This window comes from Entelurus aequoreus, linkage group LG10, assembly GCF_033978785.1.
Source record: "Entelurus aequoreus isolate RoL-2023_Sb linkage group LG10, RoL_Eaeq_v1.1, whole genome shotgun sequence".
NCBI classification, from domain to species: domain Eukaryota; kingdom Metazoa; phylum Chordata; class Actinopteri; order Syngnathiformes; family Syngnathidae; genus Entelurus; species Entelurus aequoreus.
Window position 1 is genome coordinate 66,903,486 of NC_084740.1, and position 23,649 is coordinate 66,927,134.

The 23,649-nt window shown below is 38.1% G+C and overlaps 3 protein-coding genes and 1 long non-coding RNA gene across 4 annotated transcripts; all 4 read left to right on the forward strand.

Moving 5' to 3' along the window:
- Nucleotides 1-859: 859 nt before the first annotated feature.
- Nucleotides 860-1,801, forward strand: LOC133659199 (olfactory receptor 2AG2-like). Its single transcript, XM_062061936.1, has one exon. It carries the CDS (start codon nt 869-871, stop codon nt 1,799-1,801), a length of 933 nt encoding a protein of 310 aa, XP_061917920.1. The 5' UTR covers nt 860-868.
- A 6,212-nt stretch (nt 1,802-8,013) lies between these two features.
- On the forward strand, nt 8,014-18,175 carry LOC133659200 (olfactory receptor 11A1-like). Its single transcript, XM_062061937.1, has 4 exons — nt 8,014-8,453; nt 8,685-8,755; nt 8,798-8,928; nt 17,999-18,175. Exons 1-4 carry the CDS (start codon nt 8,014-8,016, stop codon nt 18,173-18,175), a joined length of 819 nt encoding a protein of 272 aa, XP_061917921.1.
- Nucleotides 18,176-19,270: 1,095 nt separating this feature from the next.
- On the forward strand, nt 19,271-20,182 carry LOC133658081 (olfactory receptor 11A1-like). The gene has a single exon (XM_062059696.1). It carries the CDS (start codon nt 19,271-19,273, stop codon nt 20,180-20,182), a length of 912 nt encoding a protein of 303 aa, XP_061915680.1.
- Nucleotides 20,183-22,049: 1,867 nt separating this feature from the next.
- LOC133658082 (uncharacterized) lies at nt 22,050-22,927 on the forward strand. Its single transcript, XR_009827395.1, has 3 exons — nt 22,050-22,287; nt 22,429-22,694; nt 22,820-22,927. It is a non-coding gene; the product is annotated as an uncharacterized LOC133658082 (long non-coding RNA).
- Nucleotides 22,928-23,649: the final 722 nt, after the last annotated feature.

Below are 23,649 nucleotides of genomic sequence, written 5' to 3' on the forward strand. Positions count from 1 at the left end.
CCGGTAGCTCGCGATCGACGTAATGAGCACCCCTGCCTTAAAACAAGTAAAACACTCTAACATAAAATCTGCTTAGTGAGAAGAATTATCTTATCAGACACAAAATAAGCAAATATCACCCTTATTTGATATATTTAATCTTACTTAGATTTCAGTTTTTGCAGTGCTGCTGTGCTCTGTTTAGTCTAAAAGCCAGAGTTGCTATCCTGGCGGCCAGCGCATCTTTGAAGTTGTCAGCATCAATTGGAAGAAGATCAGCTGAAAGCTCAACCAAACCAAATTTAGGGAAACAAAACATGCAATTCAAACCACGAGTACTTGAATAAACAAATGCTGAAAACCAGCAAACATAACAAAACACTAATGCAACAAACTTAGCACCATTTGAAAGCTAACACTTAGTCTAAGTATCATTCCTCTACAGCTAATACTCACTAAATAAGCAGCTTGATTTACTTTTATCTAGGAGCAAATATATAAACACATTTTATCAACGGTAACCATCAAGGTCTCTCCCTGACTTTGATACCAAGATCATCAGTTAATTAGCATACAGTGTGCATTACAACACACACAGTCCTGCGATAGCCGCCCATCTGATGACGAAGACAAGGAAAGAGTCATGTGTTTGGGTCACGTGTTACAAACTGATTTCTTTGGAGGACTACCAAGTACAACAGCTTTGAGGCAGTCCTGAAAAGATGGGTTACTTCTTACTCTTCTCAGCATTGACTGCTCACAACAAGTTCCAAGACTTGGAGGAGGTTGTTGACATGACAGCAGCGCTTGGTGGAGCGCTTAATGAGATCCATGGAGGCTAAAGGAGGTTTGTTAAAGACTTCTTTGACTATTTTTTATCTTTGGTGTCATGGATGCTGAATTCAATGGAACATTTATAACTCTTGGTGGCTTAGTAGACCTGGACCAATACAGATATCTTTACTTTGTCATCTTTTTAACATTATATATTCTCATCCTCTTTACTAACGGCACCATTATATGTGTGATCTGCATTCACAGGAACCTTCATGAGCCTATGTACATTTTCATTTCTGCTTTGTCACTCAACTCTCTTTTGTTTAGCACTGCTATCTACCCTAAACTTTTCATTGACGTCCTATCTCAAAAACAGACCATTTCTCATTCAGCATGTTTGTTTCAGTTTTTTCTTTTCTATTCATTTGCAAAATCAGACTTCCTACTGTTGTCAGCCATGTCTTATGACAGGTATGTGTCTATCTGCAAACCTCTGCAGTATCCAACTATCATGGGAAAAAGAACTGTCGTTGTCCTCTTGACTTTGGCCTGGTTTCTACCTGCATGTGCGGATGTAGTGGCAACTGTGATTAATTCTCAACAAAAACTATGCAACTTTAAAACAAGAGGAATTTTATGTAACAACACAATTCATAAGCTTCACTGTGTAAAATCAGCATTTTTTACAGTTTTTGCTTACTTTATGCTGACGACGGCTGTTGTTGTTCCTGTGATGTTCATCCTTTTTACGTACATAAAGATATTTATAATAACTTATCACAGTTGTGCAGAAGTCAGGAAAAAAGCTGCAGAGACATGTTTACCTCACCTGATTGTTTTATTCAGTTTTGTTTGTTTGGGTTCATTTGATGTCATCGTAGCTCCACTGGAGTCAGATCTTCCAAAAATTGTACGTTTAATAATGACTTTACAAATAGTTGTGTATAGTCCTCTGTTGAATCCAATCATATATGGAGTGAAAATGAAAGAAATTTGGAAACACATCAAGAGATTGTTTTGTCAACTGGTGAACAAAAGAATATGATCACACTTGTTAGCATTGAAGTCTTTATTTCTCCATGCTGCCTTATTTGTGGTGTTTATAAGATGTATGAAAAAGGACAATTAGATCCATGCTGTCTGATGTCATTTTATATTTTAAATATTATTTTATAATCAATATTAAGTTGTTGCCAAGTCAATATCCCGCATTTATTAATACTCCACTTGTCACTTTCAACCTCTGTACTAAGGTATTTCTAATGTATCTATAATCTAGGCTGAAAACACATCAATTTGATTATGAAAACTGAAATTATGTAATCTACACTCACATTTTAATTTGAATTTTGATCATTTTTATGGTGATTCTAGTTAATATAATACTTATTTTTACCCTCATGTATTTTTCTGTAAAGCATTCTGAATTGCCTTTTGTACATATTTCACTTTATAAATAAACATGCACTTGCCTTGCCTATAATATCTTTATTTTAATTTGTTTATCTATGTGCATATACTTTTGTGGTCATTTATAATGTTTAAACCTTTATCACTGCATAAGCCAAACATATATTGTCACAAATGCTCTATTATTTTATCTTATGAAATTGTAATATTTTAACAAAGAAAGTAAAGAAACAATAATGACATATGGAGAAAGTGTAGGAATAAATATGATCTGCTTCTACCTAGTTCTTTTCTGACATATTCAATTGTTTATTTATAAATATGTGTTGTGCTTTAATGTAACATTGTCACACACATTTCAAACACATACATTTGTTAAATACTGATGAATCATTAACAAGAAATGTAAAATGTTGTAATTGTTTTTACATTCTGCACCTTAATAAACTATCCTGACATACTTTTGTGTTTTATGTCATCAGCATGAAGTCAAAATGATACTTTCTTCTAGGCAGCCACTTTGATAATGGACATTATAACAATGCTACGACTCTGGTCGTCGAGTTAAAAGCTTGAGCTGTCAATATGATGTGATAAGGTGTTAGGGTGTGAGGTTTCACATGGCATAGCCATAGGTCTCTTCAGTACTTGCTGCAGGTGAGTGTGAAGAGGATAAAAACATGAGGCCTGATTTTCAATTGGAAAATGGTATGTTCCTGCACCAGGTGGAGGCCTTGAAAAATGGCAGGTGTTGGAAGCGCCGTCATAAATCATTGATCATAGATAAGATCATGATAAGAATATAATGGAAAAGTCCCACAGATTTTCTCAGAGTGGCACGCAGCATTAGTTGTTTTGGAATTTTTCATATTTGACAAAGCGACGTCCAAAGAAAACTAATGTATTTGAAGTATTTTGTTTTTAGATTTCAAATAGCACCAGAATTACAAAGGAGAGAAGTTTACGCTGCTACAGAAAGAAAGAAAGAAAAACGAGCAAGTAGGAAAAAGAGTGAGAGAACTCCTTTCAGTACATGATGACTTTTTGGGAATGAGAGGGGAAGTAGGAGGTGTTGGGTGAAACATCCCATCCTGGGAGGAGCAGAGAGAAGAAAATGGGTGAATGCAAGCTCTATGTGATTGTGGACAGAATTGTTTCGGTTAAGCATTGGGTAAGGCAGGTATAAAAGAAAGCCATTTGAAGAGTGACCTTTTGACCAAAATACAAATACAACATAAGTTTGTGATCTCCCAACATCACAGCAATCTTTGTTTCATACTTGGAGAAATTTGCGGTTTGGAGACATCCTGAATGAGCTCCAAAAAATTACAGGCTATAATAGTGTCTTATATCTGACAACACCCAGGCACGGGCAGCTAAGGAGAACAAACCCTCTGCAAACACTTAGGGCCTGATTTACTACAGGTTTGCATGCACTAAAACACGTGCAAACTTGATATCCCACGCAAAGCTGATCTACTAAATGTGTCCAAAGTGAGCAGAATAAGGTGTGCAATCCATTTTGCGTTGCTGTCTTTATTAATATGCAAAATATATGCAGATCATTCAAAATGTCCACAATACTAGGAGGAGAAGATGCACATATAATTATTTACCACGTGCAATGTGATTCATCAATACTCATCATCGTTTTGCAAGCATTATTTTGCGTTTTGTTTAGCACCTGTGCGACGACATGCTAACTGATAGTTCCACACACGGCTGCAGGATCAGTGCTTGCCCTGCAAAGACTAAAGATGGACAGACGAGAATCCTCCATCCCACGTGTGTGTGTGAGTGTGTGTGTGTGTGAATGTGTGCAAATAGAGTATTGTTGGTGCTTTTTTGGATGTTTATTTAGAGTCCTTTATGGGCATAGTAGAGGACCTACCATTAACTCTATTGTCAGTGGACTTTTTTTTACGATTTAAAATGCATAAAAAAACAAATTTTTCTTCTTGTCTCTCATAATAATTGCGAACGATAGGCAAAATACCCCCCAAAAAATGCAGTTCCCCTTAAAGGGGCTGATTAAAATGAATTGAATTGATGCTTTTTGAAGTAATTTTGTATTTTTTTGATGTTAATTTTTTTCGCATAGAATATATACATTATAGAAATATTTCTTATATTAAAAAAAATATTTAAATATGCATTTTTTGTGTCTTTGGGAGAATAAGTGCAGCCTCTCTCCAATGAGCACACCTCGTCGGTAAAAAAACAAATAAAAAAGTGTCAATGTAAATGCACCGCCGGACTGCTTCTAAAATGCCCATAAAAAGTGGTACATGTATCCCGCATGTTTGAAAACATAGCAAAACACAGCAGATATGAGCATGATAACATGGATGTACAGTAAAGGAGTGTCTTTCTGGTGATGCCATGTATAGTACAAGCAAAATCCTCATTTAAATAAGGCGGTCTGCACCACTTTACAATTGCACATGCAGTCTTAGTAAATCACACGCAACACGCCCACTAATAGACACGTTTAAAATATTTGGTCGAGGGCCGAAAGCAGACTTAATGTAAAGTAACTACATACAGTGTACGGTATATATATAATATATATATATATATATATATATATATATATATATATATATATATATATATGATTGGATATTAAGAGATTGTGTAAGTTGGACTACTACCTTGTTTACTTCTGTGATGACATCCTTAAAGTTTTGTAATCAGTCTATTAAATTGAGTATATGTCGAAAACGATTTGCAAATCATTGTATTCTGTTTTTATTTACCATTTACACAACGTGCCAACTTCACTGGTTTTGGGTTTGGTAATTTCACAATTCACTTATTAATAATTATTTAACACTTCAAACACACGACACAGAGCACACACAGTAGCTAATACAAATAATAACAGACACAATTAATGAATTGAACAGATGGTTTGACAAAAACAGACTATCTTTAAGTCTTTGTAAAGCTAAAATAATGCTATTCGGTAGCAGCAAGAGAGAAAGTCAAACACACGAGCGGGGTGCGAAATCTACATCGCCCGAACTGAGAGGTAAGTGGGCGAACCACTAGGCTAAAAGCCAGAGTTGCTAACCCGGCGAACAGCACATCTTTGAAGTTGTCAGCATCAATTGGAAGAACATCAGCTGAAAGCTCAACCAAACCAAATTTAGGGAAACAAAACATGCAGCCAGTAGCACAGCCCTTGAAGGAGCGTAGGTATGGGCAGTGTAATATTCTGGGTTGGAATCAATATCCAGGCGAAGTGACGAAGTTAGGTCTCTTTACTTCATACTTCAGAACCGACTCCCACACTTGCCGTCAGGGTGCGCAATACAACGTAAACCGTTGGACAACCAAAAAGTAACCACAGAACACTATACGGTATAGTGTTTTGTGGTTACTTTTTGGTTGGCCAAGCGGACGTGATGACAGGCTGTCCTCATTCAGGTCCGCACGGACCTGGAGGGGGCGTGCCTTAAGTCCGTCTGGAAATCGGGAGAAATTCGGGAGAATGGTGGTTCTGGGAGATTTTCGGGAGAAACACTGAAATTCGGGAGTCTCCCGGAAAATTCGGGAGGGTTGGCAAGTATGCTTCCCTTACTGCCACCGCTCCGAACGGGGCGCGAATCTACATCACCCGAATTGAGAGGTAAGTGGGCTAGCCACTAGTCTAAAAGCCAGAGTTGCTCTCCTGGCGGCGTTATTTTACGTTATTTTTTATGTAGTATCGGCTAGAAACAGATGCGCTGCGGTGTCGTTCTGCTGAATCTTCCTCTGTCACAAGCCGGAGAGAAGAAAAGAGGCGTGTGTGTGGGTGTGGGGAGGGGAGGGACACACGTGATCCGCGGTTTGATATATGAAACAAAAAAAAAGTTGTTCGCACGTTCAGTCCACACACAGCGTGGTCATGGCGAGCGGAGTAACGGAGGAGCTTGAACGCCCCGCGCCATTTAATCGGTGTGTTTATTATAGGTGCAGACTCCGTTGTGCAAGATGAAGCTTTTAAACACATGCTGAACGTGCTTGAGCCACGTTACGACATCCCGTCGCGCACCCACTTCAGCGATAAGATTGTGCCAGATCTTTATGAGCAGGAGAAGAAAAAAGTTGTGGATGAACTATCCCGAGCATCATCTGTTGCGCTCATGACAGACTGGTGCACGTTCAGGGAAACTATGTGACGATAAGCGCTCACTTCATCACAGCAGACTGGCAGATGAGAAGACACGCCCCCTCTACGAGAGTCACCTTGCGCAGGTACTGACACAAGCAGTGGAGGAATGGAAGATAAAGATATCCCAGTCACACGTGATAATGCCAAAAATCAAATAAATGCAGTGAATGACGCAGGACTGGGACCACAGACAGTGCATGTAGTGAATTTGGCATCACATCTCAGTCAATAGGATGGAGCGCCTCCTTGGGAGGATCAGGAAGGAGGTTTTCCACTTCCACCAAAGCACAACAGCTGTTCATGTGCTTAAGACAAAGCAAACAATGCTAAAGCTGCCTACTCATAAAGCTCATACATGATGTCATAAGGAGGTGGAACTCCACTTATAAGTTGGAGCAGCAGGCAGCTATATACTCTGCATTGACCCACAACACCCTGAAGACAAATGTCAAAGACATCATCACCCTGTCTGATGATGATGTGAGAGTGGCAGAGGAGGTCCTCCAGGTGCTTAAACCCCTCAAAAGTGTTACATCTGAAACTTCACCATCTGTGTCAATGATCCTGCCACTGAAAACAAGGATTGTACAATCCATGACTCCAAGTGTGGAAGACAGCAGCATCACTCCAGATGTCAGACTTTATTTCACTATCTATGTTTCAAGGAAGATGATGTGCCTTCTTATGTTGCTCTTTCAGTTGTTTTTTTTATTAATGGTCATTGGTCCAAGTTTCAAGAAAGGAGAAATGCCTTTTTGTGTTGCACTGTTTTTCGTTAATTATGTTAAAAGGAAAATAAAAATGCATGTCAAGTTGATCAACAGATTGTATTATTCTCCAGTGCAATAACAGTATTGTAATGAAGGCTAAAAGGCCATTAATGGGAGCTTTAAAAAAAAAAAGAAGAAAAAAAGAAGTAACTAAATAGTTACTTTTCACAGTAACGCATTACTTTTTGGTGTAAGTAACTGAGTTAGTAACTGAGTTACTTTTGAAATTAAGTAACTAATAATTGTAACTAGTTACTGGTTTTCAGTAGCTAACCCAACACTGGTCAGCATCAATTGGAAGAACATCAGCTGAAAGCTCAACCAAACCAAATTTAGGGAAACAAAACATGCAATTCAAACCACGAGTACTTGAATAAACAAATGCTGAAAACCAAAAAACATAACAAAACACTAATGCAACAAACTTAGCACCATTTGAAAGCTAACACTTAGTCTAAGTATCATTCCTCTACAGCTAATACTCACTAAATAAGCAGCTTGATTTACTTTTATCTAGGAGCAAATATATAAACACATTTTATCAACGGTAACCATCAAGGTCTCTCCCTGACTTTGATACCAAGATCATCAGTTAATTAGCATACAGTGTGCATTACAACACACACAGTCCTGCGATAGCCGCCCATCTGATGACGAAGACAAGGAAAGAGTCATGTGTTTGGGTCACGTGTTACAAACTGATTTCTTTGGAGGACTACGAAGTACAACAGCTTTGAGGCAGTCCTTAAAAGATGGGTTACTTCTTACTCTTCTCAGCATTGACTGCTCACAACAAGTTCCAAGACTTGGAGGAGGTTGTTGACATGACAGCAGCGCTTGGTGGAGCGCTTAATGAGATCCATGGAGGCTAAAGGAGGTTTGTTAAAGACTTCTTTGACTATTTTTATCTTTGGTGTCATGGATGCTGAATTCAATGGAACATTTATAACTCTTGGTGGCTTAGTAGACCTGGACCAATACAGATATCTTTACTTTGTCATCTTTTTAACATTATATATTCTCATCCTCTTTACTAACGGCACCATTATATGTGTGATCTGCATTCACAGGAACCTTCACGAGCCTATGTACATTTTCATTGCTGCTTTGTCACTCAACTCTCTTTTGTTTAGCACTGCTATCTACCCTAAACTTTGCATTGACGTCCTATCTCAAAAACAGACCATTTCTCATTCAGCATGTTTGTTTCAATATTTTCTTTTCTATTCATTTGCAAAATCAGACTTCCTACTGCTGTCAGCCATGGCTTATGACAGGTATGTGTCTATCTGCAAACCTCTGCAGTATCCAACTATCATGGGAAAAAGAACTGTCGTTGTCCTCTTGACTTTGGCCTGGTTTCTACCTGCATGTGCGGATGTAGTGGCAACTGTGATTAATTCTCAACAAAAACTATGCAACTTTAAAATAAGAGGAATTTTATGTAACAACACAATTTATAAGCTTCACTGTGTAAAGTCAACATTTTTTACAGTTTTTGCTTACTTTATGCTGACGACGGCTGTTGTTGTTCCTGTGATGTTCATCCTTTTTACGTACATAAAGATATTTATAATAACTTATCACAGGTGTGCAGAAGTCAGGAAAAAAGCTTTAGAGACATGTTTACCTCACCTGATTGTTTTATTCAGCTTTGTTTGTTTTGGTTCATTTGATGTCATCATAGCTCGATTGGAGTCAGATCTTCCAAAAATTGTACATTTGATAATGACTTTACAAATAGTTGTGTATAGTCCTCTGTTCAATCCAATCATATATGGAGTGAAAATGAAGGAAATTTGGAAACACATCAAGAGATTGTTTTGTCAACTGGTGAACAAAAGAATTTGATCACACTTGATAGCATTGAAGTCTTTATTTCTCCATGCTGCCTTATTTGTGGTGTTTATAAGATGTATGAAAAAGGACAATTAGATCCATGCTGTCTGATGTCATTTTATATTTTAAATATTATTTTATAATCAATATTAAGTTGTTGCCAAGTCAATATCCCGCATTAATTAATACTCCGCTTGTCACTTTCAACCTCTGTACTAAGGTATTTCTAATGTATCTATAATCTAGGCTGAAAACACATCAATTTGATTATGACAACTGAAATTATGTCATCTACACTCACATTTTAATTCGAATTTTGATAATTTTTATGGTGATTTTAGTTAATATTCATTTTTGCCCTCATCTAATTTTCTGTAAAGCATTCTGAATTGCCTTTTGTACATATTTCACTTTATAAATAAACATGCCCCTGCCTTGCCTATAATCTCTTTATTTTAATTTATTTGTTTATCTATGTGCATATACTTTTGTGATCATTTATAATGTTTAAACCTTTATCACTGCATAAGCCAAACTTATATTGTCACAAATGCTCTATTATTTTCTCTTATGAAATTGTAATATTTTAACAAAGAAAGTAAAGAAACAATAATGACATATGGAGAAAGTGTAGGAATAAATATGATCTGCTTCTACCTAGTTCTTTTTTGACATATTCAATTGTGTATTTATTATAAATATGTGTTGTGCTTTAATGTAACTTTCTCACGGACATTTCAAACACATACATATTGATGAATCATTAACAAGAAATGTAAAATGTTGTAATTGTTTTTACATTCTGTGCACCTTAATAAACTATCCTGACATACTTTTGTGTTTTATGTCATCAGCATGGAGTCAAAATGATACTTTCTTCTAGGCAGCCACTTTGATAATGGACATTATAACAATGCTACGACTCTGGCCGTCGAGTTAAAAGCCCGAGCTGTCAATATGATGTGATAAGGTGTTAGGGTGTGAGGTTTCACATGGCATAGCCATAGGTCTCTTCAGTACTTGCTGCAGGTGAGTGTGAAGAGGATACAAACATTAGGCCTGATTCTCAATTGGAAAATGGTATGTTCCTGCACCAGGTGGAGGCCTTGAAAAATGGCAGGTGTTGGAAGCGCCATCATAAATCATTGATCATAGATAAGATCATGATAAGAATATGATGGAAAAGTCCCACAGATTTTCTCAGAGTGACACGCAGCATTAGTTGTTTTGGAATTTTTCATATTTGACAAAGCGACGTCCAAAGAAAACTAATGTATTTTAAGTATTTTTTTTTTTAGATTTCAAATAGCACCAGAATGACAAAGGAGAGAAGTTTACGCTGCTACAGAAAGAAAGAAAAACGAGCAAGTAGGAAAAAGAGTGAGAGAACTCCTTTCAGTACATGATGACTTTTTGGGAATGAGAGGGGAAGTAGGAGGTGTTGGGTGAAACATCCCATCCTGGGAGGAGCAGAGAGAAGAAAATGGGTGAATACAAGCTCTTTCTGATTGTGGACAGAATTGTTTCGGTTAAGTATTGGGTAAGGCAGGTATAAAAGAAAGCCATTTGAAGAGTGACCTTTTGACCAAAATACAAATACAACATAAGTTTGTGATCTCCCAACATCACAGCAATCTTTGTTTCATACTTGGAGAAATTTGGGGTTTGGAGACATCCTGAATGAGCTCCAAAAAAGTACAGGCAAATAATAGTGTCTTACAAACCCTGTTTCCATATGAGTTGGGAAATTGTGTTAGATGTAAATATAAACGGAATACAATGATTTGCAAATCCTTTTCAATCCATATTCAATTGAATGCACTACAAAGACAAGATGTTTGATGTTCAAACTCATAAACTTTATTTTTTTTTTTGCAAATAATAATTAACTTAGAATTTCATGGCTGCAACATGTACTAAAGTAGTTGGGAAAGGGCATGTTCACCACTGTGTTACATGGCCTTTCCTTCTAACAACACTCAGTAAACGTTTGGGAACTGAGGAGACACATTTTTTCAGCTTCTCAGGTGGAATTCTTTCCCATTCTTGCTTGATGTACAGCTTAAGTTGTTCAACAGTCCGGGGGTCTCCATTGTGGTATTTTAGGCTTCATAATGCGCCACACATTTTCAATGAGAGACAGGTCTGGACTACTGGCAGGCCAGTCTAGTACCCGCACTCTTTTACTATGAAGCCACGTTGATGTAACACGTGGCTTGGTATTGTCTTGCTGAAATAAGCAGGGGCGTCCATGGTAACGTTGCTTGGATGGCAACATATGTTGCTCCAAAACCTGTATGTACCTTTCAGCATTAATGGCGCCTTCACAGATGTGTAAGTTACCCATAGGGATGGCGTGGCGAAGTTGGTAGAGTGGCTGTGCCAGCAATCGGAGTGTTGCTGGTTACTGGGGTTCAATTCCCACCTTCTACCTTCCTAGTCACGTCCGTTGTGTCCTTGGGCAAGACACTTCACCCTTTGCCTCTGATGGCTGCTGGTTAGCGCCTTGCATGGCAGCTCCCGCCATCAGTGTGTGAATGTGTGTGTAAATGTGGAAATACTGTCAAAGCGCTTTGAGTACCTTGAAGGTAGAAAAGCGCTATACAAGTACAACCCATTTATCATTATTTATGTCTTGGGCACTAATACACCCCCATACCATCACAGATGCTGGCTTTTTAACTTTGCGCCTATAACAATCCGGATGGTTCTTTTCCTCTTTGGTCCGGAGGACACGACGTCCACAGTTTCCAAAAACAATTTGAAATGTGGACTCGTCAGACCACAGAACACTTTTCCACTTTGTATCAGTCCATTTTAGATGAGCTCGGGCCCAGCAAAGCTGGCGGCATTTTTGGGTGTTGTTGATAAACGGTTTCCACCTTGCATAGGAGAGTTTTAACTTGCACTTACAGATGTAGCGACCAACTGTAGTTACTGACAGTGGGTTTCTGAAGTGTTCCTGAGCCCATGTGGTGATATCCTTTACACACTGATGTCGCTTGTTAATGCAGTACAGCCTGAGGGATGGAAGGTCACGGGCTTAGCTGCTTACGTGCAGTGATTTCTCCAGATTCTCTGAACCCTTTGATGATATTACGGACCGTAGATGGTGAAATCCCTCAATTCCTTGCAATAGCTGGTTGAGAAAGGTTTTTCTTAAACTGTTCAACAATTTGCTCACGCATTTGTTGACAAAGTGGTGACCCTCGCCCCATCCTTGTTTGTGAATGACTTGAGCATTTCATGGAATCTACTTTTATACCCAATCATGGCACCCACCTGTTCCCAATGTGCCTGTTCACCTGTGGGATGTTCCAAATAAGTGTTTGATGAGCATTCCTCAACTTTATCAGTATCTATTGCCACCTTTCCCAACTTCTTTGTCACGTGTTGCTGGCATCAAATTCTAAAGTTAATGATTATTTGCAACAAAAAAAATGTTTATCAGTTTGAACATCAAATATGTTGTCTTTGTAGCATATTCAACTGAATATGGGTTGAAAATTATTTGCAAATCATTGTATTCCGTTTATATTTACATCTAACACAATTTCCCAACTCATATGGAAACGGGGTTTGTATATCTGACAACACCCAGGCACGGGCAGCTAAGGAGAACAAACCCTCTGCAAACACTTAGGGCCTGAATTACTACAGGTTTGCATGCACTAAAACACGTGCAAACTTGATATCCCACGCAAAGCTGATCTATTAAACCTGTCCAAAGTGAGCAGAATAAGGCGTGCAATCCATTTTGCGTTGCTGTCTTTATTAATATGCAAAATATATGCAGATCATCAAAATGTCCACAATACTGGGAGGAGAAGATGCACATATAATTATTTAGCACGTGCAATGTGATTCATCAATAATCATCACCGCTTTGCAAGCATTATTTTGCGTTTTGTTTAGCACCTGTGCGACGACATGCTAACTGATAGTTCCACACACGGCTGCAGGGTCAGTGCTTGCCCTGCAAAGACGAGAATCCTCCATCCCACGTGTGTGTGTGAGTGTGTGTGTGTGTCAGAAATAGAACATATTAGACGTGTCGTTTATTCAGCAACATCATTTTATAATTTTATAGCTGCTAAAGGGGAACTGCTCTTTTTTTTCGGAATTTTGCCCATCATTTACAATCATTATGGAAGACAAGAACACATATGCTTTTCTTTTTTTATGCATTCTAACTAGTAAATAAATGTGATCAAATGTCTGCTTACAATGGAGCCTATTGGAGTTGCTCTATTCTACCTGTACAGGGCTTAAAATAATCATCCAAAAACCTTCATCAAAGTACATATGTAATGTAGTAACAAGCACATTAATAATAACACGTAATATTTATGTATTTTGCTCATTTTAAGCATACGGCGGTGCATTCATTTCAAAAACACATTCCAAAGTTTGCTTTTTCCTTCGACAGCGTTACTGATTACTACTCAGACTTCATGAGAGCCAACAAACATAATAAAACAATCACTTACCGTACAATGTCTGCTGTCACTGGGATGCCGACTGACAGGATGTTGATATATTCCTGTTTAGATGAAGAACGACTCATAATCTTCGCAAACAAAAAAGACAGGCGTCTTTTTGTGTCTTTCTCGCCATATTGGATGCCAAAGTTGACCAACTTGTCGAATTATGTCCTCATCCTTCTACTACCAAGGAGAGAAGCATTATTTATGACCCAAATAAACTTTCACGAGCTCCGTGGTGAGAAAGCAGCTCACTAGCTCATGACCTCCAGATAGCAGCAACAATCTTGTTAGCTCTCTGTGACAATGCGCCGTGTTAGCGCTTATAATAACAATATCACTTATACTCTGTTAAAATTCACAAAATGTCAATAGAGTATTGTTGGTGCTTTTTTGGATGTTTATTTAGAGTCTTATGGGCATAATAGAGGACCTCCCATTAACTCTATTTTTTTACGATTTAAAATGCATAAAAAAACAAATTTTTCTTCTTGTTTCTCATAATTGAGAACGAAAAAGTGCAGTTCCCCTTAAAGGGGCTGATTAAAATTAACTAAATTGATGCTTTTTGAAGTAATTTTGTATTTTTTTTTATGTTAGTTTTTTTCGCATGCAATGTATATATTATAGAAATATTTGTTATATTAAAAAAAAATATTCAAATACGCATTTTTTGTGTCTTTGGGAGAATAAGTGCAGCCTCTCTCCAATGAGCAGACCTTCGGCGGTAAAAAAAAAAAAGAAAAAAAAAAAGGTGTCAATGTAATGCACTGCCGGACTGCTTCTAAAATGCCCATAAAAAGTGGCACATGTGTCCCGCATGTTTGAAAACACAGCAAAACGCAGCAGATATGAGCATGATAACATGGATGTACAGTAAATGAGTGTCTTTTTGGTGATACCATGTATAGTACAAGCAAAATCCTCTATTAAATAAGGCGGTCTGCACCACTTTACAATTGCACATGCAGTCTTAGTAAATCACACGCAGCACGCCCACTAATAGGCACGTTTAAAATATTTGGTCGAGGGCCGAAAGCCGACTTCATGTAAAGTAACCACATACAGTGTATATGTATATATATATATATATATGTATATATATATATATGTATGTATATATATATATATATATATATATATATATATATATATATATATATATATATATATATATATATATATATATATATATATATATATATATATATATATATATATATATATATGTATACATACATATATATATATATATATATATATATATATATATATATATATATATATGTATATATATATATATATATATATATATATATATATATATATATTAGTGTTGTGTCGTTCGCGAACGATTCGTTCGAAAGAACGAATCTTTTGAGTGAACGTACTGAACCGAATCACTTCATGAACTGATTCGTTCCTTTCTCAGTTCAGTTGAGCTCCGCCGCGACCATGCCGGTATGAGTGGAACTGGCGCATTCTGTGACTCACTGAACCCTCGACGTCGGCGAACGACGCAGCCGATGAGAGGGCGGGGGGAGGGACTGAGCGAACGATTCGTTCACCGCGGATTAACGACATGATTTGGTGAACGCATTTTTTGAACGAATCAATTTAAGGAACTGATTCTAGTGATTCAGTACAGTCAAAAGAACTGCCGATCCCATCACTAATATATATATATATATATATATATATATATATATATATATATATATATATATATATATATATATATATATATATATATATATATATATATATATATATATATATATATATATATAAGGCTAACTTGTTATATTCCTTTGTAATCTCTGCCTACTGAGCCTATGGTGCTGTTAAGTTATTGTGGCTCAATTTGCCTCCATTTTTTTTATGTTAATGTTATATTATTTAATATATATTATTGTTTTAGTTGCTTAAGAGATATTCCTGGCTCTGAATTTGCTCATTGCTATTTTTAAGTTTTTGTGCATCATTAGTTGCCGTCATCATTAAACGAACAGGTTACTGTAGGCACGGCGTGGCGAAGTTGGTAGAGTGGCTGTGCCAGCAATCGGAGTGTTGCTGGTTACTGGGTTCAATTCCCACCTTCTACCTTCCTAGTCACGTCCGTTGTGTCCTTGGGCAAGACACTTCACCCTTGCTCCTGATGGCTGCTGGTTAGCGCCTTGCATGGCAGCTCCCGCCATCAGTGTGTGAATGTGTGTGGAAATAGTGTCAAAGCGCTTTGAGTACCTTGAAGGTAGAAAAGCGCTATACAAGTATAACCCATTTATTTATTTATTTACTTGAGTAGTTTTTTCACAACATACTTTTTACTTTTACTCAAGTAAATATTTGGGTGACTACTCCTTACTTTTACTTGAGTAATACATCTGTAAAGTAACAGTACTCTTACCTGAGTACAATTTCTGGCTACTCTACCCACCTCTGCTAGGGATCTTGTTCACAAGTGAAGGAAGGTGTAAGCCTAATTTGTGCAGCGTCTGCAGAAGGACTGTCTTTGACTAAGGATTTTTATCATCAAATCTGATCCGTTAGATTTTTCCCACAGTCAACGATAAATTGAATCTATGGTTATGGTTAAAGATTATTTCGAACATGCATACAATTTCAATATGATACATGACATATTTCACATATTTTCATTTTCTCCTTACAATATGTCCCAAATGGAGTACGAAGAAGCAGATTTGATCCAATCCTCCCCCGTTCCCTTTTCATAGTATTTACTGTAACTCCCGGGCTATAAGCTGCTACTTTTTTCCTACACTTCGCACACCGCGGCTTATAAAACGGTGCAGCTATTTTATGAATGTTTCCTCTCTGACGGCCGTAAAATAAATAAAAAATTGAAATGTTAAAAAAAACGCAAAAGGAGTGTTATTGTTTGTGCCATCTTTTGGACGAAGTTGCTCACTGCAGGTATATCAGTGTCCTTCCATTTAGAGCTTTCAACCGGAAGTAGAACTGCCTTTCCGTCTTCGAGCAGACAATAACGTTTCTACTGGTTTAGATTGGTCATCACTCCAAGCAATGTTTGTAAGTTTTACAATATAGTAAAAACTTTTCATGTCTACTAAACTAACCCAAGTATGATTTCTTTCAGAGTGTTTTCATGCATATTTGTACGTGCTATAGTAATGTAATCAAGCCAGTGTCGTTAGCATTTGCTAATATGCTAACACGTTTACGAGTGTCTGTGTTAATAACATACAATGGCATTCTTTTTGTATTGTTTTGGGTTCACAAATTCCTCAGTAAATTCACCAAAATGTCACCGTGGAGTTATTAAGTCTGTTTAGCTGATTGGAGAGCTAGCCTTCGCAGCTAGTGGGTCCATGACGATGACATCACCTGTTTTACTGCCGTCTTACAGGCACCGTTTGGAAACAATAAAAACATGTAAATAAACGTTTGCAGAATCTTTTGGTATAAATAACTAATTTATTACGTATATATCTGGAGCTAATAGTCTGGTGCGATTAATATTTGAGAAAACACATTCCCAAAATTTTGTGGGTGCATTTACTGGGTGCGGCATATTTACTGGTGCGCCCCATAGTCCGGAAAATACGGTACTATCACAATTGTCCGCTTCCTGTTCTCATTATGTAACACAATTCAAATCAGTTAATAATGAATAATGAATACAACCATTCTCTTAAATAAATAGTTAAGTAAGTTACGATTCACATAATGAGATGGATAAGATCACCTAAAGTTCTTTTCAGGCAATACAATATATTTAGTGAAAGCCAATGCGAAGCTGAGAATATTTTTTATGTTATTTAGGATATGATTGGTTAGACTTCTATTTATCCCACAATGGGGAAATGGTGTGGTTGCAGTGCAGCTTTTTACATACAGTTGTCAATGGGTGGTTAGCGTTGCTTGATTCGTGACCTAAAAATGCAGAGAATGGCAGGCGCAATGCAAGTAAAAAAAACATTTATTACTTACAAGGCAGCGTGGAACCAAAACAGCACACGAAGCATCGGCCTCAAAAGAAAGAATGATCCAGCCCTGAAGAAGCCACCCGGGTGGAACTAAATATAACGAATTAAACGGGGAACAGGTGTGCTGACAGGACATGGAACAGGAAGTAAAGGTGCTGCAAAACACAGAGACCAAACAGGAAACACTGACAAAACAAGAGCACCAGGACAGGAAGTGACTTTAAACACAGGAAAACCCAAACATAACCAAACTGTCAAGAGCACTTCTGACAACAGTAACAGAAGTAAAACGTAATGAGAAACTAAAAATGAGTAATACATAATACATATTGCTCACTAACGACTGCACTATGTTTAGCTAAACAGTCAAACAAAAACACTATCTTAACACCCGCATTGCACACCAGGAAAAATAGCAGGTCACAGTAATCACATAAGGGCGTTGTAAAGTCCTTTGGATGTGGGTAGAAAGGACCTGCAATAGCGCTCCTTCTTGCACTGTGGATGTAACAGTCTGATGCTGAAGGAGCTACTCAGGGCCTTCAGAGGGATTGAACATCATGTCAACTTGGTCTGCATTCTTCTGTCGGTCATCTCTTCATTGCTGTCTAGTGGGCAGCCTTGGACGGAGTCAGCTCTCTTAATCAGTTTATTAAGTCTGTTCATGTCTCTGACCGTGCTGGCCACACCCCAGCAAACGACGGCATAGAACAGCCGCCACAGTGTCGTAAAAAATGTGCAGCCAACCTGAAGGACCTCAGTCTCCTCAAGAAGTCTAGGCGACTTTAACCCTTCTTGTACGGGACTCTGTAGTTGTGAGTCCAGTCCAGTGTATTGTTGAGGTCTGATCCCTGGATATTCACCGGTGTGGGTGGTGGAGCTGACCGCCGGAAGCCAATCACAAGCTCTTTTGTCTTACTGGTGAGTATGTGCACATCAGTCAACGAAGCCTGAGATGACTTCTCTGTATTCCTGGCTCGGCTCCCCTCAAAGCGTACAAGGTCAAGTCCCAGCCACTGCGGAGTCAGGTCCTAGAACTTGCTGCAGATTAGGCAGCTGGTGGCGTAGTGTCCAAAGGTCGTGAGGGGTATGGCAGCGGTAGAAACAGTTAAGGTAAGAGAGCTGACTCGTCCTTGGGAGCCCACTGTGTCAGCAAATGACCGACATCCGAAGAAGCAGTCACGCAGCCCCACGTACTGTCATCCTTGGGCCTGAGTAGATAGTTCAGATGATCCATCCAGCCAGGTGATGGTCCTCTTCCAGTTTCACCCGGTGCAGTGCCGGCTAGATTGTGTTGAAAGTGCTGGAGAAGTCAAAGAACATGACTCCCACGGCACTTCCCCTGGTCTCCAGGTGGGTGAAGGCCCGATGCAGCAGGTAGATGATGGCGTTATCCACCCCGAGGTCCATTGCTGACAATTATGTTATGTTATTGTCTCTGATCACTGACAGGATCTTCATTGATGACTATCGACATGATGACCATTAACATACTGATCAATGTCGCCACCTCCAGACCCCGTAAAGGGGCCAGTGAGGTTGTGAATGACCAGGACAAGGACACAATATCACAAAAAAGACAGAATTTGTCACAAGTTTACGATACATGTTACGAATTAAGGTCTTTGGAGGATTGGGAAGTAAAAGAGGAGAACGCCTCTGCTACTTAGCGGCCAATCACAGGCAGTCTTCATTCTTATAAGGTGATGACTTCTTACTCTTCCCAGCATTGACTGCTCACAACAAGTTCCATCAACATCACCATGAAGACTTGGAGGAGCTTGTTGACATGACAGCATCTTTCGATGGAGGACTAATTGAGATCCATGGAAGGTGAACAATTATCATAACAGACTTGATTTGACTACTTTTCTGTTAGGTGTCATGGATGCTGAATTCAATCAAACATTGATAACTCTTGGTGGTTTTGTAGACGTGGACAAATACAGATATCTTTACTTTGTCATCTTGTTGACATTATATATTCTCATCCTCTCTACTAACTGCACCATTATGTGTCTGATCTGCATTCACAGGAACCTTCATGAGCCTATGTACATTTTCATTGCTGCTTTGTCACTCAACTCTCTTTTGTTTAGCACTGCTATCTACCCTAAACTTTGCATTGATGTTGTATCTCAAAAACAGACCATTTCTCACTCTGCTTGTCTGTTTCAATATTTTCTGTATTACTCATTTGCCGCATCAGACTTTTTACTGTTGTCAGCCATGGCTTATGACAGGTATGTGTCTATCTGCAAACCTCTGCAGTATCCAACTATCATGGGAAAAAGAACTGTTGTTGTCCTCTTGACTTTGGCCTGGTTTCTACCTGCATGTGAGGTTGTAGTGGCAACTGTGATTAGTTCTCAACACAAACTCTGTGACTTCACATCGAAAGGCATTTTTTGTAACAATACATTTTTTAAGCTTCACTGTGTAAAATCAGCATTTCTTACAGTTTATGGTTTGTTTGTAATGATGAATCTTGTTGTTGTTCCTGTGATGTTCATCCTTTTTACGTACATAAAGATATTTGTAATAACTTATCACAGGTGTGCAGAAATCAGGCAAAAAGCTGCAGAGACATGTTTACCTCATCTGATGGTTTTATTCAGCTTTGTTTGTTTAATTTTATTTGATGTCATCGTAGCTCGATTGGAGTCAGATCTTTCAAAAATTGTACGTTTAATATTGACTTTACAAATAGTTGTGTATAATCCTCTGTTCAATCCGATCATATATGGAGTGAAAATGAAAGAAATTTGGAAACAAATCAAGAGGTTGTTTTGTTGACTGGTGAACAAAAGAATTTGATCACACTTGATAGCATTGAAGTCTTTATTTCTCCATGCTGCCTTATTTGTGGTGTTTATAAGATGTATGAAAAAGGACAATTAGATCCATGCTGTCTGATGTCATTTTATATTTTAAATATTATTTTATAATCAATATTAAGTTGTTGCCAAGTCAATATCCCGCATTTATTAATACTCCACTTGTCACTTTCAACCTCTGTACTAAGGTATTTCTAATGTATCTATAATCTAGGCTGAAAACACATCAATTTGATTATGACTACTGAAATTATGTAATCTACACACACATTTTAATTCAAATTTTGATCATTTTTATGGTGATTCTAGTTAATATTTATTTTTGCCCTCATGTAATTTTCTGTAAAGCATTCTGAATTGCCTTTTGTACATATTTCACTTTATAAATAAACATGCCCCTGCCTTGCCTATAATCTCTTTATTTTTAATTTATTTTTTTATCTATGTGCATATACTTTTGTGATCATTTATAATGTTTAAACCTTTATCACTGCATAAGCCAAACATATATTGTCACAAATGCTCTATTATTTTGTCTTATGAAATTGTAATATTTTAACAAAGAAAGTAAAGAAACAATAATGACATATGGAGAAAGTGTAGGAATAAATATGATCTGCTTCTACCTAGTTCTTTTTTGACATATTCAATTGTGTATTTATAAATATGTGTTGTGCTTTAATGTAACTTTCTCACGGACATTTCAAACACATACATTTGTTAAATATTGATGAATCATTAACAAGAAATGTAAAATGTTGTAATTGTTTTTACATTCTGCACCTTAATAAACTATCCTGACATACTTTTGTGTTTTATGTCATCAGCATGGAGTCAAAATGATACTTTCTTCTAGGCAGCCACTTTGATAATGGACATTATAACAATGCTACGACTCTGGCCGTCGAGTTAAAAGCCCGAGCTGTCAATATGATGTGATAAGGTGTTAGGGTGTGAGGTTTCACATGGCATAGCCATAGGTCTCTTCAGTACTTGCTGCAGGTGAGTGTGAAGAGGATCAAAACATGAGGCCTGATTCTCAATTGGAAAATGGTATGTTCCTGCACCAGGTGGAGGCCTTGAAAAATGGCAGGTGTTGGAAGCGCCGTCATAAATCATTGATCATAGATAAGATCATGATAAGAATATAATGGAAAAGTGCCACAGATTTTCTCAGGGTGGCACGCAGCATTAGTTGTTTTGGAATTTTTCATATTTGACAAAGCGACGTCCAAAGAAAACTAATGTATTTTAAGTATTTTGTTTTTAGATTTCAAATAGCACCAGAATGACAAAGGAGAGAAGTTTACGCTGCTACAGTAAGAAAGAAAAACGAGCAAGTAGGAAAAAGAGTGAGAGAACTCCTTTCAGTACATGATGACTTTTTGGGAATGAGAGGGGAAGTAGGAGGTGTTGGGTGAAACATCCCATCCTGGGAGGAGCAGAGAGAAGAAAATGGGTGAATACAAGCTCTATCCCAGGTAACACCTAACGTTAACGTAACGTTCCCTTATGGTTCTCTTTTGGTATGCAAGATGAGAACGTTCTAAGAACGTTCTAAGAACGTTCTTAGAACATATCAAAAAAATAAAGTTTTTGATATGTTCTAAGAACGTTCTAAGAACGGTCTTAGAACATATTAAAAAATATGTTTTTTTAAAAATATGTTCTAAGAACGTTCTTAGAACGTTCTCATCTATATACCAAATATAAATTTGCCTGCAATGGAAACAGCAACTGTTAGGCTTTTATAAATGTTTTTTTCGCAAATTTACTTTTTATACAGTATGTTGTAACGTTTCCCTAACTTTCTGCGAAAGTGTTGTGTTTTGTGAACAATCTGACGCCGGCTGAGTCAAGGCTGCACGCACAGTAGGTGGCGGTAATGCACACACAAGGTTGCTTGCCAACCGCCATAAAAATCAGAAGAAGAAGAAGAAGAAGGAGAAGAAGACTGCACGCATGCACAATTGAAGCTGCTCCGTGAGACAAAGAAGGACGAAGGCTAACTACTTCCAGAATCCCGATTTTAAAGCAATTTGGTGCGCCATCCATTTATCACAAGTAAGTATAGAAAGAGTGAAATACGAAGCACGTTTTTGTATAACAATTTCCAACTTACATGATTAATTTCAGACCATTTTACGGTTTTAGCATTGTGTATAAATGCGCGCCGGCGCTAACTAGCATACATTTCTCGTGCAGGTTGGCTGTTATAAAGTTTCCAAACTGACCAAAGACCAACGAATGACTTCTGATGAAGGGTGGATTTAGTTGTAGTTTAGTTAAACAATCATTTGCCCCGTCAGTGATATGGTTTGAATGCTGCCTGAACGTTCCGAATTTGGCAGACACGGTGAGGACAATGCTGAGGAAAATTGCCACAAACAAAGTCCTGGAGCAGCTTGGCCTCCGTGGAATGTCAGGAAAAGTGGCGTTTGAGGACTTGCCCCTTTACAGAATAATAAATAGTAAGTGTTAATCATAGGTTTGCATCTTTGAACATATGTTGCATGTATGCTCACAAGGTCGATCTAGCTGTTATTATTACAGTATTTATTCTAAAGGGAATTCTAAATTGTGCTGGTGATTGCAGAGGCATGCAGGGGTGTTTACAAGGAGACGACCACAGCTGAAGTGGATTGTGAGCTTGGAGAGGTCCTGAAACTGGCCACTTTTCGAAAGGGAGGTTCAAAATTTGAGGTACGGAGAAGATAAGATATCCCAATTTTGAATTCCCATTTTATTGAAGTTCCACTGCATGTCTTTTGAATTTGCAATTATAACTACTTGCAGGAGAAGAGGAGGAATTAAGAGGGAGGACAAAAAAGGAACAGAAAAAGAACAGAGTGAGATGAGAGGTAAATGATAAAGTAATTATGCCAATGTTTTAATTCAATTCAATTAATCTACATTCAAGTGCTGTCTTTGTTGTATTTGTGATAATTATTTACTTCCAGGATTTGGGTTTCCCTGCTTGGGCTGCTGCCCCCGCGACCCGACCTCGGATAAGCGGAAGAAGATGGATGGATGGATGGATGGATTTACTTCCAGGAAGAGAACCAAGAAGGGGCAGGATACACTGACGCGCACGACCAAGACCACTGCATTCCATTCCATTTATAAATGATAAATGGGGTATATGTCAAAGCGCTTTGAGTACCTTGAAGGTAGAAAAGCGCTATACAAGTATATACTTGTATAGCGCTTTTCTACCTTCAAGGTACTCAAAGCGCAATTGACAGTATTTCCACATTCACCCATTCACACACACATTCACACACTGATGGAGGGAGCTGCCATGCAAGGCGCTACCAGCACCCATCAGGAGCAAGGGTGAAGTGTCTTGCCCAAGGACACAACGGACGTGCCAAGGATGGAAGAAGGTGGGGATTGAACCCCAGTAACCATCAACCCTCCGATTGC